Source organism: Phyllobates terribilis, unplaced genomic scaffold (genome assembly GCF_046119375.1).
Source record: "Phyllobates terribilis strain yellow unplaced genomic scaffold, ASM4611937v1 Scaffold_2__4_contigs__length_985480577, whole genome shotgun sequence".
NCBI classification, from domain to species: Eukaryota; Metazoa; Chordata; class Amphibia; order Anura; family Dendrobatidae; genus Phyllobates; species Phyllobates terribilis.
In genome coordinates this window covers 870,568,033-870,590,123 of record NW_027362762.1, presented here as the reverse complement: position 1 = coordinate 870,590,123, position 22,091 = coordinate 870,568,033, and the positions used below count along the sequence as shown (strand labels likewise).

Below are 22,091 nucleotides of genomic sequence, written 5' to 3'. Positions count from 1 at the left end.
GCATCCCCCATCTTTTGGTATTCAGCATGTCCAAATGTCTTCCACAATTGAAACTTTCATATGCAACCTGAAAACTCATCAATTCAGCCACAGTCTGCAATAACCCTGCGCCACCTCAGTATCACCAGAGCTGCTGCAACCCCCCGAGCTAACATGTAAGCCCGTGACAGCAGGGTCCTCTCCACCTCTGTACTAGTCTGTCACTCTTAGTTTGCTCACTCTATTTCATATATGTATTTTGTACTAAAACCTCTTCACACGTACAGTGTTAAGGAATTAATGGCGCTTTAAAAACAAATAATTATAAAAAATAATAATAGCCTTACAATATGTACGTTACACACTATTAGCGCTCGGCAAGCTGCATTATATAATTATAGTTTCCCTGGGGTGAAAAATTCCTTCAGAGCTCATGCTTTCCAAGGCAATAATGCTCCAATTTATACAAAAGAGGTAATTTATCAATGCTGTTACATTAGCTTTTGCTGACACATACAACATTTTTTCTGGAATGTGTCTGTAAAAGAAAAATTGCCTTCCTATCGCATGCAGATAAACTGAACAATCTCCTCCCTCCAGATTCTAGTGAACCTCAGAGTTCAGTATTGTAAGAACTGGACGGGATTCCTGTCATCTTTATACTCCTGTCTTGGGAAATGTTTCTCAAGCATTAGCACCAATACACTGTTCTAGATCAAACCCCTTTCCTAGATCAAATGCAGAGATTTCAGAATGATTGGACTCACACATCAAGCACAGATCTCAATGCATGGACTGACCCAAACTTAACAACCTTATAGGAACAAATGAGGCTTCAGGGTTCAGGTCAGGAGATCTGCGGCCGGTCTGTGCATTGTGGTCCATGCTCTGATTATGACCAAAGTGGAGTCACAAAAACCACAGACAACAGCTAAAATTGACTGAATGATCAAAACTAGGCATAATTGCTTTTTAACTCTTGCATACAATATACAGCTCCCGCAACACTGCTGCAAAGATCTTGGGTGTGTGGGTGCCAGCTCGAGTAGGTTCTATTTTATATAGTGCCCAAATGAAAATCTATTGGGTTTTATACCCCAGTAACATAAGGTCTCACATCTCTGAGTTTTGTTTTTGTCTCTGGCAGGTATCATATGTGAAAGCGATTGACATCTGGATGGCTGTTTGCCTCTTGTTTGTGTTTGCTGCTTTACTGGAATATGCCGCTGTGAATTTTGTATCAAGACAGCACAAGGAGTTTCTCAGACTTCGGAGGAGGCAGAAAAGACAAAGCAAAGTAAGGACATTTCATTTTGGAAAACTGTATGTTTTTTCAGTATTTTCTTTGAGTGCTATTATGATTGGTTAGTTAGGTGAAGACTTCTGTTGCCCAAAGCTGTGTGCTCTGAGTTGCAGGCATCAAAGTCTGAGTGTAGTATGCAGGTATGGACAAGTCTAAGTAGACTTCATATTAGGCCACGGACCCATGATCAGTATTTGGTCAGTATTCAGTCAGTATCTTTTCTCAGGAGTGGGAGCCAAAACCATGTGAGGAACAATCAGAGAAAAGGTATAATAGAAACAAGTCACCAATTCTGCATTTATCACCCACTCCTGGTTTTGGTTCCCACTCCTGAGAGAAAATACTGACCGAATACTGACCAAATGCTGATAGTGGGGCCATGGCCTTATAGTCAGACCCAGTCTGCATTATATTTCTGAAGTTAAAAATCCCATTTTAGTGAGTTTTGCCAAAACAAGTTTTACTACTGATCCACAGGCTAAGTGATAACTCTATGATCGCAGGAGATCCTTCTGCTGAGACCTTTTTTGATCTTGAGAAAGTCAAGCCCAAAGTTTCTTGTGTAAGTAGAGTGATAATGGGAATGTGTGACCATAGTGTAATGCTAGTCACTACTCACGAACAGGCCATGAGGCAGAAAAGTCAGACGTTCCGGGATCAGTACCAAGAGAACATTGTAAACTAAAGGAAAAGACGAAGGCATAAGTCAGGTCACAGTCCAGGGTCAGAATACCAGAGAAATAGCGGATCTAAGCAAAGGAGCAAAACAAAAGGGTAGTCAGAAAATGGTCCAAAGGTCAGGCAGCAGTAGATCAGAACTCACAGCACAGGAAACAGGCAAACAAACACCAGAGATCAGAAGCTTTGACTGACAGTGATGTGTGCCAGACAGCCCACTAAAATAGCAGGGCAATTACTAAGAACAGGGAGCCCCTGGAGAACTCTCTGCAACTCCCAGTCTCAGATAGGTCAACTGAGCTGTCAATCAAAGCACCGACAGCTCAGCATGCCCCTGCACTGGATAGGATGACAGAGCTGTCCATCACTGAGTCCCAGACGCACTGGGTGGAGGAATCGTGATACATAGCTCCTGTAGACAATGAATAGACCAGTGGTCGCACATGCTCACACTGGGGGTCACGTGATGGAGATGAGCAGACAGCGATAGCGTCGCTCACAGGCACATTTGGAAACACGAGGTATTTGAAGAAAGCCTTATTTCCAAGGTTTAAATTGATCTGCCCACTACACATTGTAGTGGACAACCTCTTTAATGCAATGTATCACTATGCAGACGCCTCCATTGTGTTACAGTTATATATTATTGCTCCTTGGATAGACTGATTTCTTTCCTGTTCACATATTAGTATCAGTATTCAGAAGGTTTTGAAGAAAAGGTCATAAGGCTGATAAAGGAGTTATAATGTATCTATATGTGATAGTGCCAGAATGTATGAAAAGTTGGGATTTTTTTTATCTTTCTGTTTGCTATACGGACAATGCCATCAGAGCTACCAAACACATTGTACACTGTTAAAAATGACGTAAAGTATGACCCAGCAGCGTAAACTTTTACTAATTAGTAGTTGTTTAAATGCATGTTTATACAGGTAGATCAATGTGAATGATATGTACTGAGCGATCTATACTTGATTTCGCAGCGCACACAGGCTGCAATAACTCTCGGCAACCCAAGTCCTGTTTACACAAGACGATGCACCAAAGAGAACGATGATCTTTTGCACAAAGATCATTTCACGTGATGAATGAGCATTTTGCTTGTTCATTAGGTGAATGGCAGCCTAGTTGCATGGCAAGATAATCTTGAAAAGAGCATTTTTAACATTTCTCATTTACCATTATCTTGCAGTGTAAATGCCCCTTCAGTTGCACATGGCTTAGACGTACAAAATATATTTGCTAAAACCGTCAGCAGAGTCGTACTGACCATAGATGATTAAGGTTATTCTGAAAGTTTCATTGCTTGAAAGGGATAATGGCTACCGAGTCCTTACTTAAAGAGGTTGTCCAAAAGTTATGATAGTTGAGGGCAGGTTATAAAGTAGTGGGCAGCACTAAGGTACATCATGACCACTGTTTGGACAAAAATATTGGGACACCTACACATTACATCAACAGAAGCTTTTATGACCTCTCATTCTAAATTCATAAGCATTAATATGGAGATGGACATCTAACAGTTTCCAATGTTTTTCCGGGAAGGTTTTCTACAAGATTTTGAAGGTGTCTGTAGGAGTTTTCGCCCATTCTCCCAGCAGCTTTGTATACAGAAAGCTTTAATGTTGGCGGGTTATACACAGCTCAGCAACTGAGCTCTGCATGATCTACAGCAGAGAAAACTGTGACTCTATCACAACTGCTGCACCCAGTCATTAAGTGACACATCACTGGAATCAGGGTCTCTGTCCCTACCTCATGCTGCTGTCAGATTACATAGAAAAAACCTGCTGATATATTCCCTTTAATATGGTGTTCTCATGAATGGTTTAGATGGGAGTCCTAGAATCTCTGAGAAGTCTGACTTAGCGTTATAATAATATTCTCTCCTTGAAACAATGTATCTTGTGAAGAATACATACATAACATGGCATTAGATGGTACATGTAGCTTTTGAATACCTTTATATGAAATATGAGGTACATATAGGTACAGTCATGTTCCATATATGAGGTACTATATCCTGGCCCCACACAGCACAGAGGTTATACACAGCCATGAGCATGAGACATTTTTAGTAAGTGTTTTATAAATATTCATATTGTGCACCATTTCTATCTGCTTGGTTAGTTTGTGAGTGTTGACTTGATACTTTTTAGCAATCTCCATAGCAACATCTTCCTGTTCCAGCACGGCTGCTCATGTTGGGGAAGATCATTGTTTAATCTACTTGCACACATTCATCTATTTAATCACTGCCTTTTGTCCTGACGCTCACAACTCCGCCGCTCCTGAGCACAATTGTTTGTGTGACCCTTGACTGCAGGAGGATACAATCTTTCATGCAATTAACATAATGTAGAATTATGAGACAATAAGTTGACAATGCTTCCAAAAACATGTTATTTATCTGCTGAAATTGAAGAACGCACAATGAACTATATCATGCGGTATAGGCGCTGTCAGAAATTACAGTCTTTTCTAAAAAGCTGGTTTATAGCACAAGGGCATATGTAGCACTCAGAGCATGCACTGGGCTTTCCTTGGATGATCTAGAAGATTGCTGAGTCCAGGAACCATAAATTCCATTTATAAATCACTTTGCCTCCAATCTTTTTTTTTTCTTTTACTGTGAAAGTAACAAACTAATAAATGATGGCAGATTTGGGTATACAGTATTACTACTAAGACTACTGTGCCGTAAATCCTTCTAGGGACTCAATTTGAACTTTTTTTTATTCTTTTATTGATCAGCCTTTGTATAGTAATACATTTTTGTAATAAACCCCATCAACCTATTTTTTGCTTAATCTGCCTTAAACACCTTGCTGAAAGTGATGGCTTGTCTGCCTAGTTTATTCTGTCTTAGTAGCTGATTTCACCTACTTGTCTAAGATTTGTACTGTAAGGGAAGAGTCAGACGTTGTATAACTCGGACGAGAATCACAACGCAATTCTCGGACTGGCCAGTAATTCTCGGACTGGCCAGCAATTCTCGGACTTGCCAGCAATTCTTGGACTGGCAGGCGGCTCTCCCAACCCGAGCGTGACAGCTTGCACTTCTATGCAGATGTCATGCTTGGGTCAGGATAGTTGCAGGCCAGTCTGAGCATTGCGTTGCGATTCTCGCCTGAGTTATACGGCCGTGTGACTCTTCCGTGAGATCTGATTCCCTCCTCCATGCTCACACAAGGAATAGTATCTGAGAATAGGGGAGGAGAGCAGAGAAAGTTATTCTTTGAGTATGGATATTTTCTAGACCTGCAGTTAAAGTCAGCTACTAGGAAAGAAAGAACTAGAAGGAAGAAGGACAGAAGGAAGCAAAATAAGGTAATCGAGTTTATTACATAGATTCATAAAATTACAAAGATGATTCCAGTGATGTGTCACTTAATTACAGGGTGCAGCAGCTGTGATGGAGTCACAGTTTTCTCTGCTGCAGATCAAGCAGAGCTCAGTTGTTGAGCTGTGTATAACCCGCCAACACCAAAGCTTTCTGTGTACATTGTATAGTAACAGAGAGCTGATAATCAGTTCTGGGGGAGTGGTTGGACTAGGAAGCAAAAGGTCAGTTGTCCTGTAGTGATAATTTCCTGCTGATAAAACAATGATTGTATTGAAATAGCAAAATATAGCCTAATAAGTGACACATCTCTGGAATCAGAATTTCTTCCACTACATCATGCTGCTCTCAGATTATTATTATTATTTATTTTTGGAGCACCACTGATTCCATGGTGCTATACTTGAGAAGGAGGTTTCATACAAAATACAAATATAAATTGCGTTAAACAAGCTAACAATGACAGACTGGTACAGAAAGGAGGGGGTCTTGTCCTTGTGGGCTTACATTTCACAAGGTTAAATAGCAGAAACCTGCTGACAGATTCAATTTCATTGAATCATAACTCACCCTGTCACCACTACAAGTTTTATAGGAGTTGTACAAATTCTTATGTAGTGAGCTCCCCCTAGTGGCAGCTGTAGGTAGGCAGAATTGTATTATTTCACAGTTTTATTGTGTGATGTAAACCCGAGAATTTGAAGCTTTGTATCACTTATGAGTTCTGATGCAAATAACAAATTCTGCTTGTTTGTTTTTTAATAAAATTACATTTAGCTCCATTTTCCTGTCCTATATTATGTCCAACATTAGTCTCTTCACCATCATAAACCCCCAAGAAATTATATGTATTAACCCACCTACATTAGACCACTATGGATAATGAATACTAACATTAATATCTTTTTCTTATTAGATTACAAAGATAATAGGTATTAACCAAAAGTTGCGATGCAGTGCATATAAAGGGTATAATCAGTGCAATCTCATTCAGGGGATTAACACACTTGGAATCACCCTATTTATTATTATGGAGCCATGGAGATTTCTTATGCCTTATGCTCCATGCATTGCGCTATTGTGCACCTGAAACGAACACCTAGACAATACACTTTTACATGCCAGTGCATCCTGCCCAAACCAGTGTAGCCCAAACAGAGAGGACAAACTAAGAGGTAGAGCAGTATTTGAGACGTTTTGTTTCCTCTAATCAGGAAGACTGGGTGGAGATTCTGCCCCTTACTGAGATTGCGCTAAATAACTGTGCCTCTAGGTCACACATGTCAAACTCTGGCCCGTGGGGTGGTTTAATTGGCCCTCGAAACCAGAACGACCACTCCAATGTGGGACCATTATTCTGTATGGAGGACTATGTGGGGCCATTATTCTGTATGGAGGACAACGTGAGGCCCATTATTCTGTATGGAGTTCAATGTGAGGCCCATTATTCTGTATGGAGGGCAATGCGAGGCCCATTATTCCGTATGGAGGACCATGTGGGGCCATTATACTGCATGGAGGACTATTAAGGGCCCATTATTCTGTATGGAGGACAACGTGAGGCCCATTATACTGTATGGAGGACTATTAAAGACCCTTTATTCTGTATGGAGGACTATGTGGGGCCCATTATTATGTATGGAGGACTATATGGTGCCCATAATACTGCATGGAGGACTATGTGTGGCCCATTATACTGTATACTGGTTGGCCCGTGACTTTGTCCAAGTTTTTCATTTTGGCCCTCTGTTTGAGTTTGACATCCCTGCTCTAGCTGGACTTGGGTTTAGGAGCTCCATCCCTCCAGCTAAGGGGTTTACCTTTCATGGTAAACAGTTGAATTCATGCTGTGAGTCTGTTTTACTTCCCAGTTCCTCTTCCTTTCACCTCTAGGTTTCTGGGAGGTTTTTCTTGTTTCGTTTATTTGTGTCTCTCCTTAGCTTTCCCTTATATGAACGTGTTTTAATTTTCTCACCCTTGGGTTTTCATATCTTCCTGCACATTTTCCTCTCCTCTTGCTGGCAGTGTGTAGCGGCCTTCTTCCGGAGATACGATAAACCCCTCAATGGCCTTTTAGGGAGTCAGGTCCGAGGTGGTGTTTTTGAGTTGTGTGGCTACAATCTTTCTAGTCTGAACAGGAACTAATTCGGTGTGGGTGCGACATATCCCTATGGTAGGTATTCCATTTTTTTTTTTTCTCGTGAGTGTGTGTTAATTTCATAGCATTATACCCAGCAAGGAAGTGCAGTGAAGTGCAAACATATAAAACCCAGCCCAGAATGTGCAGACCAAAATGCGACAATGTAAAACACCTGAAGAGGAGCAAACCAAAAAGGGGGAACAAAGACACATTTGAACCATCAGCATTTGGAGAGGGAGAAAAGGCAATAGCTCAGCAGGCAGAGGAAGTGACCATGGAGCTACAGTGGCATGTAAAAGTATGGGCATCCCTGGTAAAAATTGCTGTTATTGTGAACAGTTAAGCAAGTTGAAGACTTGAAACTCCTTTACAGAATGGTTGTATAAACTCTTAGTGAAAGTTTAAACCCAATCTCCACCCACTTAGCCTGATTGACAACTCCTCAGTGGCTCTCCTCCCTATGCAGATTTCACACTGCTCTGTACAAGCTGCAGCTTCTAGATGAATAAAGGTCCCTACACTAACATATAAGTATTCTTTACAGTAACAGCAGTGAGAGTAAATAAATATTTGCTACAGGCAGTGTCGGACTGGGGTGCCAAGGGCCCACCAGTAACCAACTCCAGGCCCCACTTTTCAGCTACATACAAATATGACATTATCCTCAATCACAAATGTATATAACAATGAACTGTATAGATTGTTAAATGTATAAAATGCTGCCTTTGTCTCTACATAGTGATTCATGTATATTGTGCCAAGAACTGCTCATATAAGACGGAGATGGCCCACTCCTGAACAGGGGCCCACCGGAGGATTCTCCTGTTCTCCTGTGGGCCAGTCCAAGCCTGGCTACAGGGAACTGTCATGGTTCATGTCATGTCATTGTCATGGCTCGGTTTGGGGTTTCAATCAGTCGAACTGTAAGGTGACATGTAAAAGTTTGGGCACCCCTGGTCAAAATGACAGTTCTTGTGAACAGTTAAACAAGTTAAAGATGAAATGATCTCTAAAAGGATTCAAATTAAAGATGACACATTTCCTTTGTATTTTAGGCAAAAAATCTATATATTTTTCATTTTTTACATTTTAAAAATTACAAAAAGGAAAATAAATTGATTCAAAAGTTTGGGCACCCTGCATGGTTAGTATTTAGTAGCACCCCATTTTGAAAGTATCACAGCTTGTAAACGCTTTTTGTAGCCAGTCCAGAGTCTTTCAATTCTTGTTTGAGAGATATTCATCCATTCTTCCTTGGAAAATTCTTCCAGTTCTGTGAGATTCCTGGGTCATCTTGCATGCACTGCTATTTTGAGGTCTAGCCACAGATTTTCAATGATGTTCAGATCAGAGGACTGTGAGGGCCATTGTAAAAACTTCAGCTTGCGCCTTTTGAGGTAGTCTATTGTGGATTTTCATGTGTGTTTAAGATCATTATCCATTTGTAGAAGGCATCCTCTTATCAACTTTAGCTTTCTTATAGATGGTGTTATGTTTGCATCAGGAATTTGTTGAAATTTCATTGAATCCATTCTTCCCTCTGCCTGTGAAATGTTCCCCATGCCATTGGCTGCAACAAAACCCCAAAGCATGATTGATCCACACCCATTCTTAATGGTTGGCAAGATGTTCTTTTCCTGAGATTCTGTGCCTTTTTTCTCCATACATGCCTGGATCATTTCTCCACACATGCTGATCATTGTGTCCAAAGAGTTCTATTTTAACCTCATCAGTCCACAGAACTTGTTTCCAAAATGCATCAGGCTTGTTTAGATGTTCTTTTGCATATTTCTGAATCTGAATTTTATGGGGAGGACGTAGGGGAGGTTTTATTCTGATGAATATTCCATGACGGCCATACTTGTGCAGGTGTCTCTGAACAGTAGAACAATATAGCACAACTCCAGAGTCTGCAAAATCTTTCTTAAAGTCTTTTTCAGTCATGCGAGGGTTCTGATTTGCCTCTCTAGCAACCCTACGAGCAGCTCTCACTGAAATTTTGCTTGGTCTTCCAGACCTTATCTTGACCTCCACTGTTCCTGTTAACTCCAATTTCTTAATTACAATTCAAACTGAGGAATGGGCAACTTGAAAACACTTTTCTATCTTCTTATAGCCTTCTCCTGCTTTGTGTGCCTCCACCATTTTCATTTTCAGAGAGCTAGGAAGTTACTTAGTAGAACTCATGGCTGCTGTTTTTCGCCACAAGGTTAGAGGAGGCTGGGTTTTTAGAAAGCTGGGAAATTTGCATCACCTGGCCTTTCCTAAGAGGCTAATTAGGGTCTGAAATATTGGTCAAAGTTATCTGAGCATACAAATCTCCAAGGGTGCCCAAACTTTTGCATCCACCGATTTACCTTTTTGTAATTTTTAAAATGCAAATAATGACTATATATATATTTTGCCTAAAATATAAAGAAAATGTGTAGTTGTTAACTTTAGCTCTTTTAGAGATCATTTCATCTTCAACTTGCTTAACTGCTCACAATAACAGTAATTTTGATCAATGGTGCCCAAACTTTTACATGCCACTGTATAGGTCAGCGGATTGAATCCTCAAACCAAGCAATGTCAGTGATATGACATAAGCCATGACAGTTCCCTGTAGCAAAGATTTATATATATATTATCACTACTATTATAGTAAAGAATACTTATATGTTGGTGTAGAGACCTTTATTCATCTAGAAGCTGCAGCTTGAACTGAGCAGTGTGAAATCTGAGCAGGGAGGAGAGACATTGAGGAGTTGTCAATCAGGCTAAGTGGGTGGAGATTGGGTTTAAAATTTAACAAACAGATTATACAACCATTCTGTCATGGACTTTCAAAGTACCTACACCAGCCTTTTCAGGTTTAAAAGATCAATTTAATAATGCAGTTTGTATTGTCAAATCTGGTGACAGATCCACATTATTTTAGATTCATCAGTTATTTATTAAAAGTACAATTTAAAGTGAATCTTTAATATAAATCATATCTGGAATTAAATATTTTTTAGAAATATTAAATGCCAGCTCTTCATACATCATAACTTGCTTCACTGAATCTATAGATGTGATTTTACCTAAGTTTATAGTATTTTTTTAAATATTGCCCAACATCCTTCTCTTTAGGATCTGTTCACATTTGCTTTGGAGTTTCCCTTCAAGATGCAGAGTACATCACATTTGACAAGAAAAATAAGACAGCATACAGTGCTATTTTTTTCTGATAAAATGATGACTACAATGATGGAATCTGATCGACTCAGTTAGAAGTCAATAATTTCTATTGGCTGCCATTGGTGCCCATTGTGTTATAGATCCAACATTATTTTAAGTCTTCTGTTCCTACGACGGATCATAAAACTTGAAATAGTAATGCAGATGTCAATCAAACTGAATAAATGTCTGCACCCTATACAAGAGGGTTTATTTGACTCCATTTCTTATCCTAGGACTCCTACGCATGGACATGTTGTGCAGACCAATATTATGGCATCCATAAAAATCTACACATCTGTTTGACTCCAGAGTCATGTAGAGAAGATGTAAAGGGTTTTTCAAATCATGGCTTGTTCTATAGTATTACTTGTTTTGGAGGTGTTCTCTATTAGAATCATGGCTTCTAGTGAAGAATACAGTATAATGCAGCACAAGGGCACCATTAGGCGAAAAATACAATGCCTATGACTCTGTAATACCCTGTGGAAGGGTACTCACAAATGAAATGACCATCGTCTGTATAGCTGCACCTGCTATCCCTATCCCTGCTGACATGTTTTAGAGGATTTGAATAAAGAATATCATTTTATTTTATTCAGTGAATGCCTTTAATCTTTTTTTCTACGGACATTGTTACTTTGCTTTCCCTAAGTTGGGACTGTTAGCTGGGGCACCACTGGATTTTTTGGCTTATGACAATGGTCTGCATACAGTCCTCCACTCATTTTTAATTATTGTGCCGAGCCAGTTCACTTTCTTTGCTTGTTTGATTCCCAGTGAATAGTGTATGAGGCCCAAAAGCTGTAGAGTGGCACCCAATGGGACTGATTTACTAATTTACAGTACATACGCCAGATTCTTAGCTAAATTTATGCCAAAAAACAATCTTTCATACCTTGTATGTGTGTTAGGCTCACCTGGTGAGGTAGATCCTCTTAGCATCAAGTAGGTGTTGATGCAGCAAGGAGGAAGGCGCTTGGGAGGTGAGAACTTGGCACACTCAGGAATCTCAAGAGCAGCAGGATGGAAGCAAGTTAGATCACAGTATGCAGAGAAGGTCGAGCACACCAAATAGAAGTATAGAGTCTCAATCCCAAGACACAGGTGTATGTCTTAATGGGCCTTAAATAGCTGGTCTGTGGAGTCGGTAAGCCAAACCTCCGACTCTGACTCCTCAATTTCCGTGACACCGACTCTACGACTCTGACTCCATGACTCCGACTCCGTCTCTCTCATACATGGCACATGTTTAAGTGATAAATTTACTGTAACACAGATTCATCTCAGCTAAAAGTCTAGACCCTTAGATCAGGAATAGAGCAGACGTTTATAGGACATTTCATAACTTTCCCAAATTCTTATGAGAAAAATATTCCCCACAAACTGCATTGAACTACTGTACCCAATTTATTATATATTTTAGGAGTTAGGAGTCCATTTTATACCAACTCCACCAAAATGGACACCGACTCCGACTCCACAGCCCTGTTAAAGGGAATCTGTCACTCCCTGAGAGTTATCAGACCGCTACTATGGGCATACATGGTATAGAAAAGTAAATCTATACTTGCCTGTATGGCCCATAGTAGAGGTCTGATTGCAGAGAAAAGTAGTTTTATCTTTTTGGTTTTCAACAGGCTTGGCATCTGGGAACGCCAAGCAATGCCCGCCTATCTGATTATTATTCCCCTAAATTGCCGCCTATCAGCCTGTTACCATTTTCCCTCCCTCGGCCGCACCTCACAGGGCGCTGTGACATGCGCTTTCCTTCCTCACCTTCCAGCGCATGCGCAAAGCTCAGCTCTTATAGACCGCGCTTTGTTTCCTCCCAGCCGGGTTTGTGTGTGTGATCACAGTGCCGCAGTGCTCTATTGCGCAGGCATCGGGAAGTCACTGTGACGTCCGCTCCAGTGACTCCCGGCGCATAACAAGAAGGTTTTCTGTAGCACTGTGTTCATGCAAACTGGGCCGGGAGGAAACAAAGCGCGCTCTATAAGAGCTGCGCTTTGCGCATGCGTCGGGTGGTGAGGAAGGAAAGCACACGTCACAGCACCCTGTAACGTGCAGAGGAGGGAGGGAAAATAGTAACTAGGCTCATAGGTGGCGATTTAGGGGAATAATAATCAGATAGGCGGGCATAACTTGGCATCCCCAGGACGCCAAGCCTGTTGAGAGCCAAAAAGATAAAATTACTTTTCTCTGCAATCAGACCTCTACCATGGGCCATACAGGTATGTATAGATTTACTTTTCTATCACCTGTATGCCCATAGAAGCGGTCTGATAACTCCCAGGGGGGTGACAGATTCCCTTTAAGTAGGTCATGATATCATTGATCCACATAGGGCAACTTGCACAATTTGGAGTAAGTTAATGGACCAAAGTAGGCTATCGTTTATAAGGTGTAAACTTAGACTAGACAGTCTAAAGATGTGCCAAATTTATGTAGCACCTTCCACTACTTTGTTAAATTTGGTGCATTTTAAGACTTTCTAGTCTAAGTTAGCAATGTCTAAAACTTAGTCAGTTGTCTTTGTACCCACTCTGAGTAGGTAAAGGTGCTCTACAAAATATAATATATTCCAATCTGATACTGTTCAACAGATCAGATGATATATTTTATATATACATTAGTTAATTCATTTAAATTTTTTTCTTTGACAATCCTTTCAAAGATATGTTTCCGTGCAATTGCCATCATAGCTATTGAATATTCTTGCTGTTATTTATGATTTTGCTGCATTTCTGTGAACATGTACGATGTCTTGATGCTTGCCTCATGTGTTATTTGTCATTGCTATTGTTTGTGCATGATTTTTGTGCCTTTTTTGGTTTAATCATTTTGCTGTTCTTCCATTCTTTCCGCCTCTATCTGTTATGACAATCTGTGGATAGACTGCCCTTATTGGGAATGAGAGCGTGGAGTTGGTACGGCGCATGAATGGATTGCGGAGTACAGATTCCTCAGCATACGGAACCTTGAACCAAATCTGCAAACCAAGCTTAAGGGTAAAAAAAAACACAAAAGAGTGGTTTTCAGACAAATCGTAAATATATAATAGATGGAGAATAACATTCACTTTAAGCCATTTAAAGCAATTTTATCAGCTGTGTAAGGATGTGACAGATGTGCTCCATGACCCTTCAGTGTAAAGAAGCTTTTAAGAGCAAAGTCTGGAAATAGAGGGAAGAAATCCCATCTGTGAACTTGTTTTTTTACTCTTGTCTGTTGTGTTTTTTTTAGGGTTTTTTTCAGACATGATGGAGCAGGTGCTTAATGAATAACTAACATCTACTTCAGACTTGACTCACTTCTTGGAAAGAAAAGCCTTTCTAAAATTACTGTAACTTTTGACCTATGTCAAAACTGTTAAGGTACATTTCTGTAAAATACAGCGTCCATTTGCTAAGATAAAAATATGTTTTCTGAAGCCGTATGCAGGGCTTCTTACCTTGAAATCTTAAATAACTGGTGTTAGTCACGTAAATGGAGTTTAGCGTACTTGAAACAGATGAAAATTTCAAGTGTGCTCCAACCACTTGCTTAGAGGAGCATTAACACCAAAATAACACTTTTCAGAATAATACGACCTAAATACACGGCTATTCACTGGCAGCTCAGCTTGTAAAAAGCAAAATATGTTTTTTGCACTCAGTTTTTTTTTCATCTAAATAGATCCAATATTCTGCATTAAACAGGTTTTCACATGAACACAGTATATTTTAATTAATAGATCTTTGAATTGTGACTAGTCACTACTCACGGACAAATTGCAAGGCTGGGTCATCAAAAGGTCCGACGTCAGAAGCCAGGAGAGTACGTCATAGATAGGGGGGTGAGACAAAAGAATAGTCATGTCACGGTCCAGGGGTCAAAAGTCAGGAGGGTACGTCAAAGGCAGAGGGGTGAGAAAAAGAATAGTCATGTCACGGTCCAGGGGTCAAAAGCCAGGAGGGTACGTCAAAGCCAGAGGGGTGAGACAAAAGAATAGTCAGGTCACGGTCCAGGGGTCAAAAGCCAGGAGGGTACATCATAGATAGAGGGGTGAGACAAAAGAATAGTCATATCATGGTCCAGGTGTCAAAAGCCAGGAGGTATGTCATAGATAGAGGGGTGACACAAAAGAATAGTCAGGTCACGGTCCAGGGGTCAAAAGCCAGGGGGGTACGTCAAAGGCAGAGGGGTGAGACAAAAGAATAGTCAGGTCATGGTCCAGTGGTCAAAAGCCAGGAGGGTACATCATAGATAGAGGGGTGAGACAAAAGAATAGTCGTGTCATGGTCCAGGTGTCAAAAGCCAGGAGGTATGTCATAGATAGAGGGGTGACACAAAAGAATAGTCAGGTCACGGTCCAGGGGTCAAAAGCCAGGGGGGTACGTCAAAGGCAGAGGGGTGAGACAAAAGAATAGTCAGGTCATGGTCCAGTGGTCAAAAGCCAGGAGGGTACATCATAGATAGAGGGGTGAGACAAAAGAATAGTCGTGTCATGGTCCAGGTGTCAAAAGCCAGGAGGTATGTCATAGATAGAGGGGTGACACAAAAGAATAGTCAGGTCACGGTCCAGGGGTCAAAAGTCAGGAGGGTACGTCAAAGGCAGAGGGTTGAGACAAAAGAATAGTCAGGTCATGGTCCAGCGGTCAAAAGCCAGGAGGGTACATCATAGATAGAGGGGTGAGACAAAAGAATAGTCGTGTCATGGTCCAGGTGTCAAAAGCCAGGAGGTATGTCATAGATAGAGGTGTGACACAAAAGAATAGTCAGGTCACGGTCCAGGGGTCAAAAGCCAGGGGGGTACGTCAAAGGCAGAGGGGTGGGACAAAATAATAGTCAGGTCATGGTCCAGCGGTCAAAATACCAAGAAAATAGAGGATTAGGCAAAGGGTCAAAGCAAACGGATGGTCAGATCATGGTCCTAGGTTAGGCAGCAGTAGATCAGAGCACAGTGAAAACAAAGCAATCATACACCAGTGAGCAAGAAGCTACAATTGGCACAAGTCTGAGGCAGAGAGCTGGGTAAATAGCCGGGTAATTATCTGAACAGGAGACACATGGATGAAGCTCCGGCAACATCCAAACTCCGATTGGACGGCTAAACTGTCATTCAAGACACTGACAGCTCAGCACACCCCAGCAGCTGAGCTGTCCATCAAATACTGAGAGCTAAGCATGCCCCTGCTCCATATTGGACGACAGACAGTAATTCACTGCATCCAGACACACTGAAAGGTGGAATAATGACATGAATAATAATTAGTGATGAGCGAACATGCTGGCCACTGCTCGGCACTTGCCCGAGCATCTCAGTACTCGAGATGTTCAGAGCTCGCCGAGTACTTGCGCGATGCTCGGGCGGGAGCTCGGGTCCCCGTCCTGCATGTCTGGCGCTATTTAGAGCACCAATCATGCAGGGATTGTCTGCCACTCACTGTAATGCCACAGCCATGGTGGTTGTGGAATTACAGTGATTGCCCAATTCGATGGGAACAGTACTCACAGTGAAACGTGAAAAGCCGGCAATTCAGCAACGGCATACACCGCTACCCGACAATTTAGAACAGAAAGAATAGAGCATCACACATAGATTAGATAGATAGAAACATGTCAGTCACATATATAATAAGTACAGTGACATTGTTGGTTACTGTACTTTTCATTTAGTGTTAAAATAAAGGGTTTATTAAAAAAAAAATTGGCGTGGGGTTCCCCGTAATTTTAGTCTCTAGCGGAGGTTAAGCAGACGGCTGGGGCAGATGTTTGAAGCCTGGGAAGGGAGTAATACCCACGGAGCTTCCCTGGCTACTAATATCAGCCCCCAGCTGAATACCTAGCCTTTACTAGCTATTAAAATGGGGGACCCAAAAATAAAATGACGTGGGGTCCCCCCTATGTTAATAGCTTGCAAAGGCTAGTCAGACAGCTGGGGGCTGATATCAATAGCCCAGGAAGTGTGCCATAAATATTGGCCCCCTCCCAGGCTAGAAACACCAGCCGTCAGCCGCCCCAGAAATGGCACATCCATAGGATAGGATGTGCCAATTCTGGCACTTAGCCTCGCTCTTCCCACTGCCCTGTAGCGGTGGCAATGGGGTAATAGGGTTGGGGTAGATGTCAGCTTATAATGCCAGCTGACATCAAGCCCAGGTTAGTAATGGAGAGACGTCTATTAGACACCCCATTACTAACCCCATAGTCAAAGTTAAAAAAAAAACACAAACACCCAGAATAAAGTCCTTTAACCCCTTCAGGACCCAGCCTATTTTGACCCTAAAGACCTTGGCATTTTTGTCAATTCTGACCAGTGTCCCTTTACGAAGTAAAAACTCTGGAACACTTCAACGGATCCTAGCGATTCTGAGATTGTTTTTTCGTGACATATTGGGCTTCATGTTAGTATTAAATTTAGGTCGATAATATTTGCGTTTATTTGTGAAAAAATCAAAAATATGGGAAAAATTTTGAAAATTTTGCAATTTTCAAATTTTGAATTTTTATTCTGCTAAACTAGAGAGTGATGTGACACAAAATAGTTAATAAATAACATTTCCCACATGTCTACTTTACATCAGCACAATTTTTGAAAAAAAAAAAATTTTTGGTAGGAAGTTAGAAGGGTTCAAAGTTCATCAGCAAATTTTCTTTTTTCCAGCAAAATTTGCAAAGCCATTTTTTTTAGTGACCACATCACATTTGAAGTCCCTTTGAGGGGTGTACATGACAGAAAACACCCAAAAGTGACACCATTCCAAAAACTGCACCCCTCAAGCTACTCAAAACTACATTCAAGAAGATTATTAACCCTTCAGGTGCATCACAGGAACTAAAGCCACATGGAAGAAAAAAATGAACATTTTTATTTTTCTAACAAAAATTTTCTTTTAGCCTAAATTTTTTAATTTTCACATGGGTAACAGGATAAAATGCATGCTAAAATTTGTTGGTCAATTTCTCCTTAGTACACTGATACCTCATATGTGGTCATAAACCACTGTTTGGGCACACGGCAGGGCTCAGAAGGGAAGGAGCGCCATTTTACTTTTTGAATGGAAAATTAGCTCCAAAAGTCAAATTGCGCTCCTTCTCTTCTGAGCCCTGTCATGTGCCCAAACAGTGGTTTACGACCACATATGAGGTATCAGTGTACTCAGGAGAAATTGACCAATACATTTTAGGATGCATTTTATCCTGTTACCCATGTGAAAATTAAAAAATTTAGGCTAAAAGAAAATTTTTGTGAAAAAAAAAGTACTTTTTTGTTTTCACAGATCATTTTGTGAAGCACCTGGGGGTTCCAAGTGCTCACTATGCATCTAGATAGGTGCCTTGGGGGGTCTAGTTTCCAAAGTGGGGTCACTTGTGGGGGAGCTCCACTGTTTAGGCACATTAGGGGCTCTCCAAACGCAACATGGTGTCCGCTAACAATTTGAGCCGATTTTCCATTCAATTTGTTAGCGGACACCATGTCGCGTTTGGAGAGCCGCTGTGTGGCCAAACATTGGAGCTCCCCCACAAGTGACCCCATTTTGGAAACTAGACCCCCCAAGGCACCTATCTAGATGCACAGTGAGCACTTGGAACCCCCAGGTCATTCACAAATTAATCCGTAAAAATAAAAAAGTGTTTTTTTTTCCACTTTTTCATTTTTATGAATCAATTTGTGAAGCACCTGGGGGTTCCAAGTGCTCACTATGCATCTAGATAGGTGCCTTGGGGGGTCTAGTTTCCAAAATGGGGTCACTTGTGGGGGAGCTCCAATGTTTGGGCACACAGCGGCTCTCCAAAAGCAACATGGTGTCCGCTAACAAATTGTCGGCTCAAATTGTTAGAAGACACCATGTTGCGTTTGGAGAGCCGCTGTGTGGCCAAACATTGGAGCTCCCCCACAAGTGACCCCATTTTGGAAACTAGACCCCCCAAGGCACCTATCTAGATGCATAGTGAGCACTTGGAACCCCCAGGTCCTTCACAAATTAATCCGTAAAAATAAAAAAGTGTTTTTTTTTCCACTTTTTCTTTTTTATGAATCAATTTGTGAAGCACCTGGGGGTTCCAAGTGCTCACTATGCATCTAGATAGGTGCCTTGGGGGGTCTAGTTTCCAAAATGGGGTCACTTGTTGGGGAGCTCCAATGTTTGGGCACACAGCGGCTCTCCAAAAGCAACATGGTGTCCGCTAACAAATTGTCGGCTCAAATTGTTAGAAGACACCATGTTGCGTTTGGAGAGCCGCTGTGTGGCCAAACATTGGAGCTCCCCCACAAGTGACCCCATTTTGGAAACTAGACCCCCCAAGGCACCTATCTAGATGCATAGTGAGCACTTGGAACCCCCAGGTCCTTCACAAATTAATCCGTAAAAATAAAAAAGTGTTTTTTTTTCCACTTTTTCATTTTTATGAATCAATTTGTGAAGCACCTGGGGGTTTCAAGTGCTCACTATGCATCTAGATAGGTGCCTTGGGGGGTCTAGTTTCCAAAATGGGGTCACTTGTTGGGGAGCTCCAATGTTTGGGCACACAGGGACTCTCCAAACGCAACATGGTTCCAATTTGTTAGTGGACACCATTGTGTAGTGTATGTCAGGTTGGTGTGCGGTGTGGTATATTGTAGTGTATACACCACACACACACACACACACACTACAACACACACACCAACCTGACATAGCCTACTAAGCTGAGTACGCCCTAGACTGGGATGAGTGGGACGGGCGGGACATTTTGTGTGCTGTGTGCGTGTGTAAAAAAAAAAAAAATCGAAACTTTATTATAGTGTGAGTGTACGTGTGTGTGTGTGCTTGGTGTAACCTTCTGCAGTCACGTGTGGGGGCTGTCAGGCGTAGGGGGCTGTCAGGCGTAGGGGGCTGTCAGGCGTAGGGGGGCTGTCAGGCGTAGGGGGGCTGTCAGGCGTAGGGGGGCTGTCAGGCGTAGGGGGGCTGTCAGGCGTACGGGGCTGTCAGGCGTAGGGGGGGGGCTGAAGAGATGGAGGAGCCAGCAGCTGCAGCAAGGGGGGTGATCACTGGGGCAGGAGCCGGCAGTAGCAAGGGGGGTGATCACTGGGGCAGGAGCCGGCAGCAGCAAGGGGGGTGATCACTGGGGCAGGAGCCGGCAGCAGCAAGGGGGGTGATCACTGGGTTTGCGGGGGGGGGGATGATCACTGGGATGGGGGGGTGCACACTGGGGATGGGGAGTGAACACTGGAGACAGGGGGGGTGAACACTGGGGACAGGGGGGGTGAACACTGGGGGGGTGAACACTGGGGTCAGGGGGGGTGAACACTGGGGACAGGGGGGGTGAACACTGGGGACAGGGGGGGTGAACACTGGGGACAGGGGGGGTGAACACTGGGGACAGGGGGGGTGAACACTGGGGGAGGGGTGATTATTGGGAGGTGGGGGGTGATATCACTGGGACTGGGGGATGGTGGGTTTGATCACAGGAGCAGGGCATTTACACTGAGCCTGCTGCTGCTGTGATCACAGTCCACCGGCTGTCAGAAGGAGAGCAGCAGCCGGTGGATGAAGACGTGGGAGAGGGAGCAGAGGGAGCGGAGGTCGGGGTGCAGGTATGAAAGTGGAGGGGGGGTCGGGGGTGGAGGGGGGGGGCAGGGTGGAGTGGAGGGGGGGTCGGGGGGGAGCGGGGGCAATACTACCTGATGCAGATCAGCGGCGGCAGCAGGCGATCAGCGGCGGCAGCAGGCGATCCACGGGGGGGCAGCTGCAGAGGGTCCACGGGGGGGCAGCAGCAGAGGGTCCACAGGAGGCAGCAGCAGAGGGTCCACAACGGCCGGCACCCGATCCATGGACGGGCAGTTGCGGCCATCATTAAAAACTCCCTCCACATCTGATTGGGGCTAGTATCCATGTGACGCTAGCCCCCCAATCAGATCTGGGGGGAGGGGGGGACAGAGGTGACACTCCCCCCAGCCAATGGCTGATGCTGTAAGCATCAGGCCATGCCCAGATTTAAATATTACACCAATTTTCATTGGTGAAATATTTAATTCATACCGATTGGCAGTTTCATTAAAAGTGAAAATGAAACAGCCAATCGGAGGGGTCCCAGGCACGGGGGGGTTAATCCACCCCCCGGGGGGTCGACTTCAGGATGTCCAGTTGCAGTAGCAACTGTGACACCTGAGCGACCCCGCTCGCAGGCGCTGCAGGGGGTCTTTCCCTCCATGTCACAGACGCTGTGACATGGGTCGGGAACGAACTGTTTTCCATGTCACAAACGGTGTGACACGGGTCGGGAAGGGGTTAATTGAAATAAAGACACATTCCCTTAATGTTCTAAATTAAACCCTACTTACCGTATCGCCCATTCCAGCTGAAGCCAATGTCTTCTGCAATAAAAGTAAAATAATAAACCAACCTCATCCTTACCTTTCCATGGTTCCCAGGACAGCTTCAGCTCTGCTACATTGACATGACAGGCTGGATTGTAGCAGAACGCTGCCATCCAGCTTGCCATGCCGCAGACACTGAGAAGCTCCTCAGTGAAGCTCCTCAGTGTCTCGCTGTGACGGCATCCAGATGAGCCGAGTTCATGTCCAATGAACTCAGCTCTCCTCCTCCACGTCACTGACAGCGTGGGAGAATTCTCCTGCGCTCAGCACTTGAGCAGGAGAATTCTCCCACGCTGGGATGGCATTGAGATGACAGGCTGGATCGCAGCTGAGCGCTGCCATCCAGCATACCGTCCTTCAAAGACACTGCAGAGCGCAGGCATGCTTGCGCTCTGCAGTGTGTCTGAAGGATGACAAGCTGGATGGCAGCGCTCAGCTGCGATCCAGCCTATCATCAGAATGCCATCCCAGCGTGGGAGAATTCTCCTGCTCAAGCGCTGAAGCGCAGGAGAATTCTCCCACGCTGGGATGGCATTGAGATGACAGGCTGAATCGCAGCTGAACGCTGCCATTCAGCATGCCATCCTTCATAGACACTGCAGAGCGCAGGCATGCTTGCGCTCTGCAGTGTATCTGAAGGATGACAAGCTGGATGGCAGCACTCAGCTGCGATCCAGCCTATCAAGCAGGCAAGCAAACACAGAAGGGGACCTGGCACATTCAGAGTGAGAGAGCATACTGAATGAAACACAATGCTCAGGCATGGGTTAATTGGAGCAGCTGGTTTAAATACCAGGTGACAGACAGCAATAGGCTGAGGACGCACAAGGGGTGTGCCTGCAGCAGGTACAAAAAGCAGGAAGTGATCGGGCGCCGCCCTTAAGCAGCAGAAACAGAAGCAAACAGACAGCATGGAGGGAAGCCAGAGAGACATTCTGGATTGGAGATCAAGTGCGCGCTTTTGCACAGTGGGAGATGGACCACTATGCAAGGACGCCGCCAGGTATGTTACACTATCTATCTAATCTATGTGTGATGCTCTACTCTTTCTTTTCTAAATTGTTGGGTACCGGTGTATGCCGCTGATGAATTGCCGGCCGGC

At 43.4% G+C, this 22,091-nt stretch overlaps 1 protein-coding gene across 3 annotated transcripts in view; it reads left to right on the top strand.

Moving 5' to 3' along the window:
- Window positions 1–22,091, top strand: part of GLRA2 (glycine receptor alpha 2) — a 322,491-nt gene that overhangs the window by 196,180 nt on the left and 104,220 nt on the right. For all 3 annotated transcript variants that reach the window (XM_073668082.1, XM_073668081.1, XM_073668083.1), the window contains one exon: window positions 1,127–1,276. In XM_073668082.1, coding sequence (XP_073524183.1) covers window positions 1,127–1,276 — 150 coding nt within the window. The remainder of the gene's footprint in view (window positions 1–1,126; window positions 1,277–22,091) is intronic.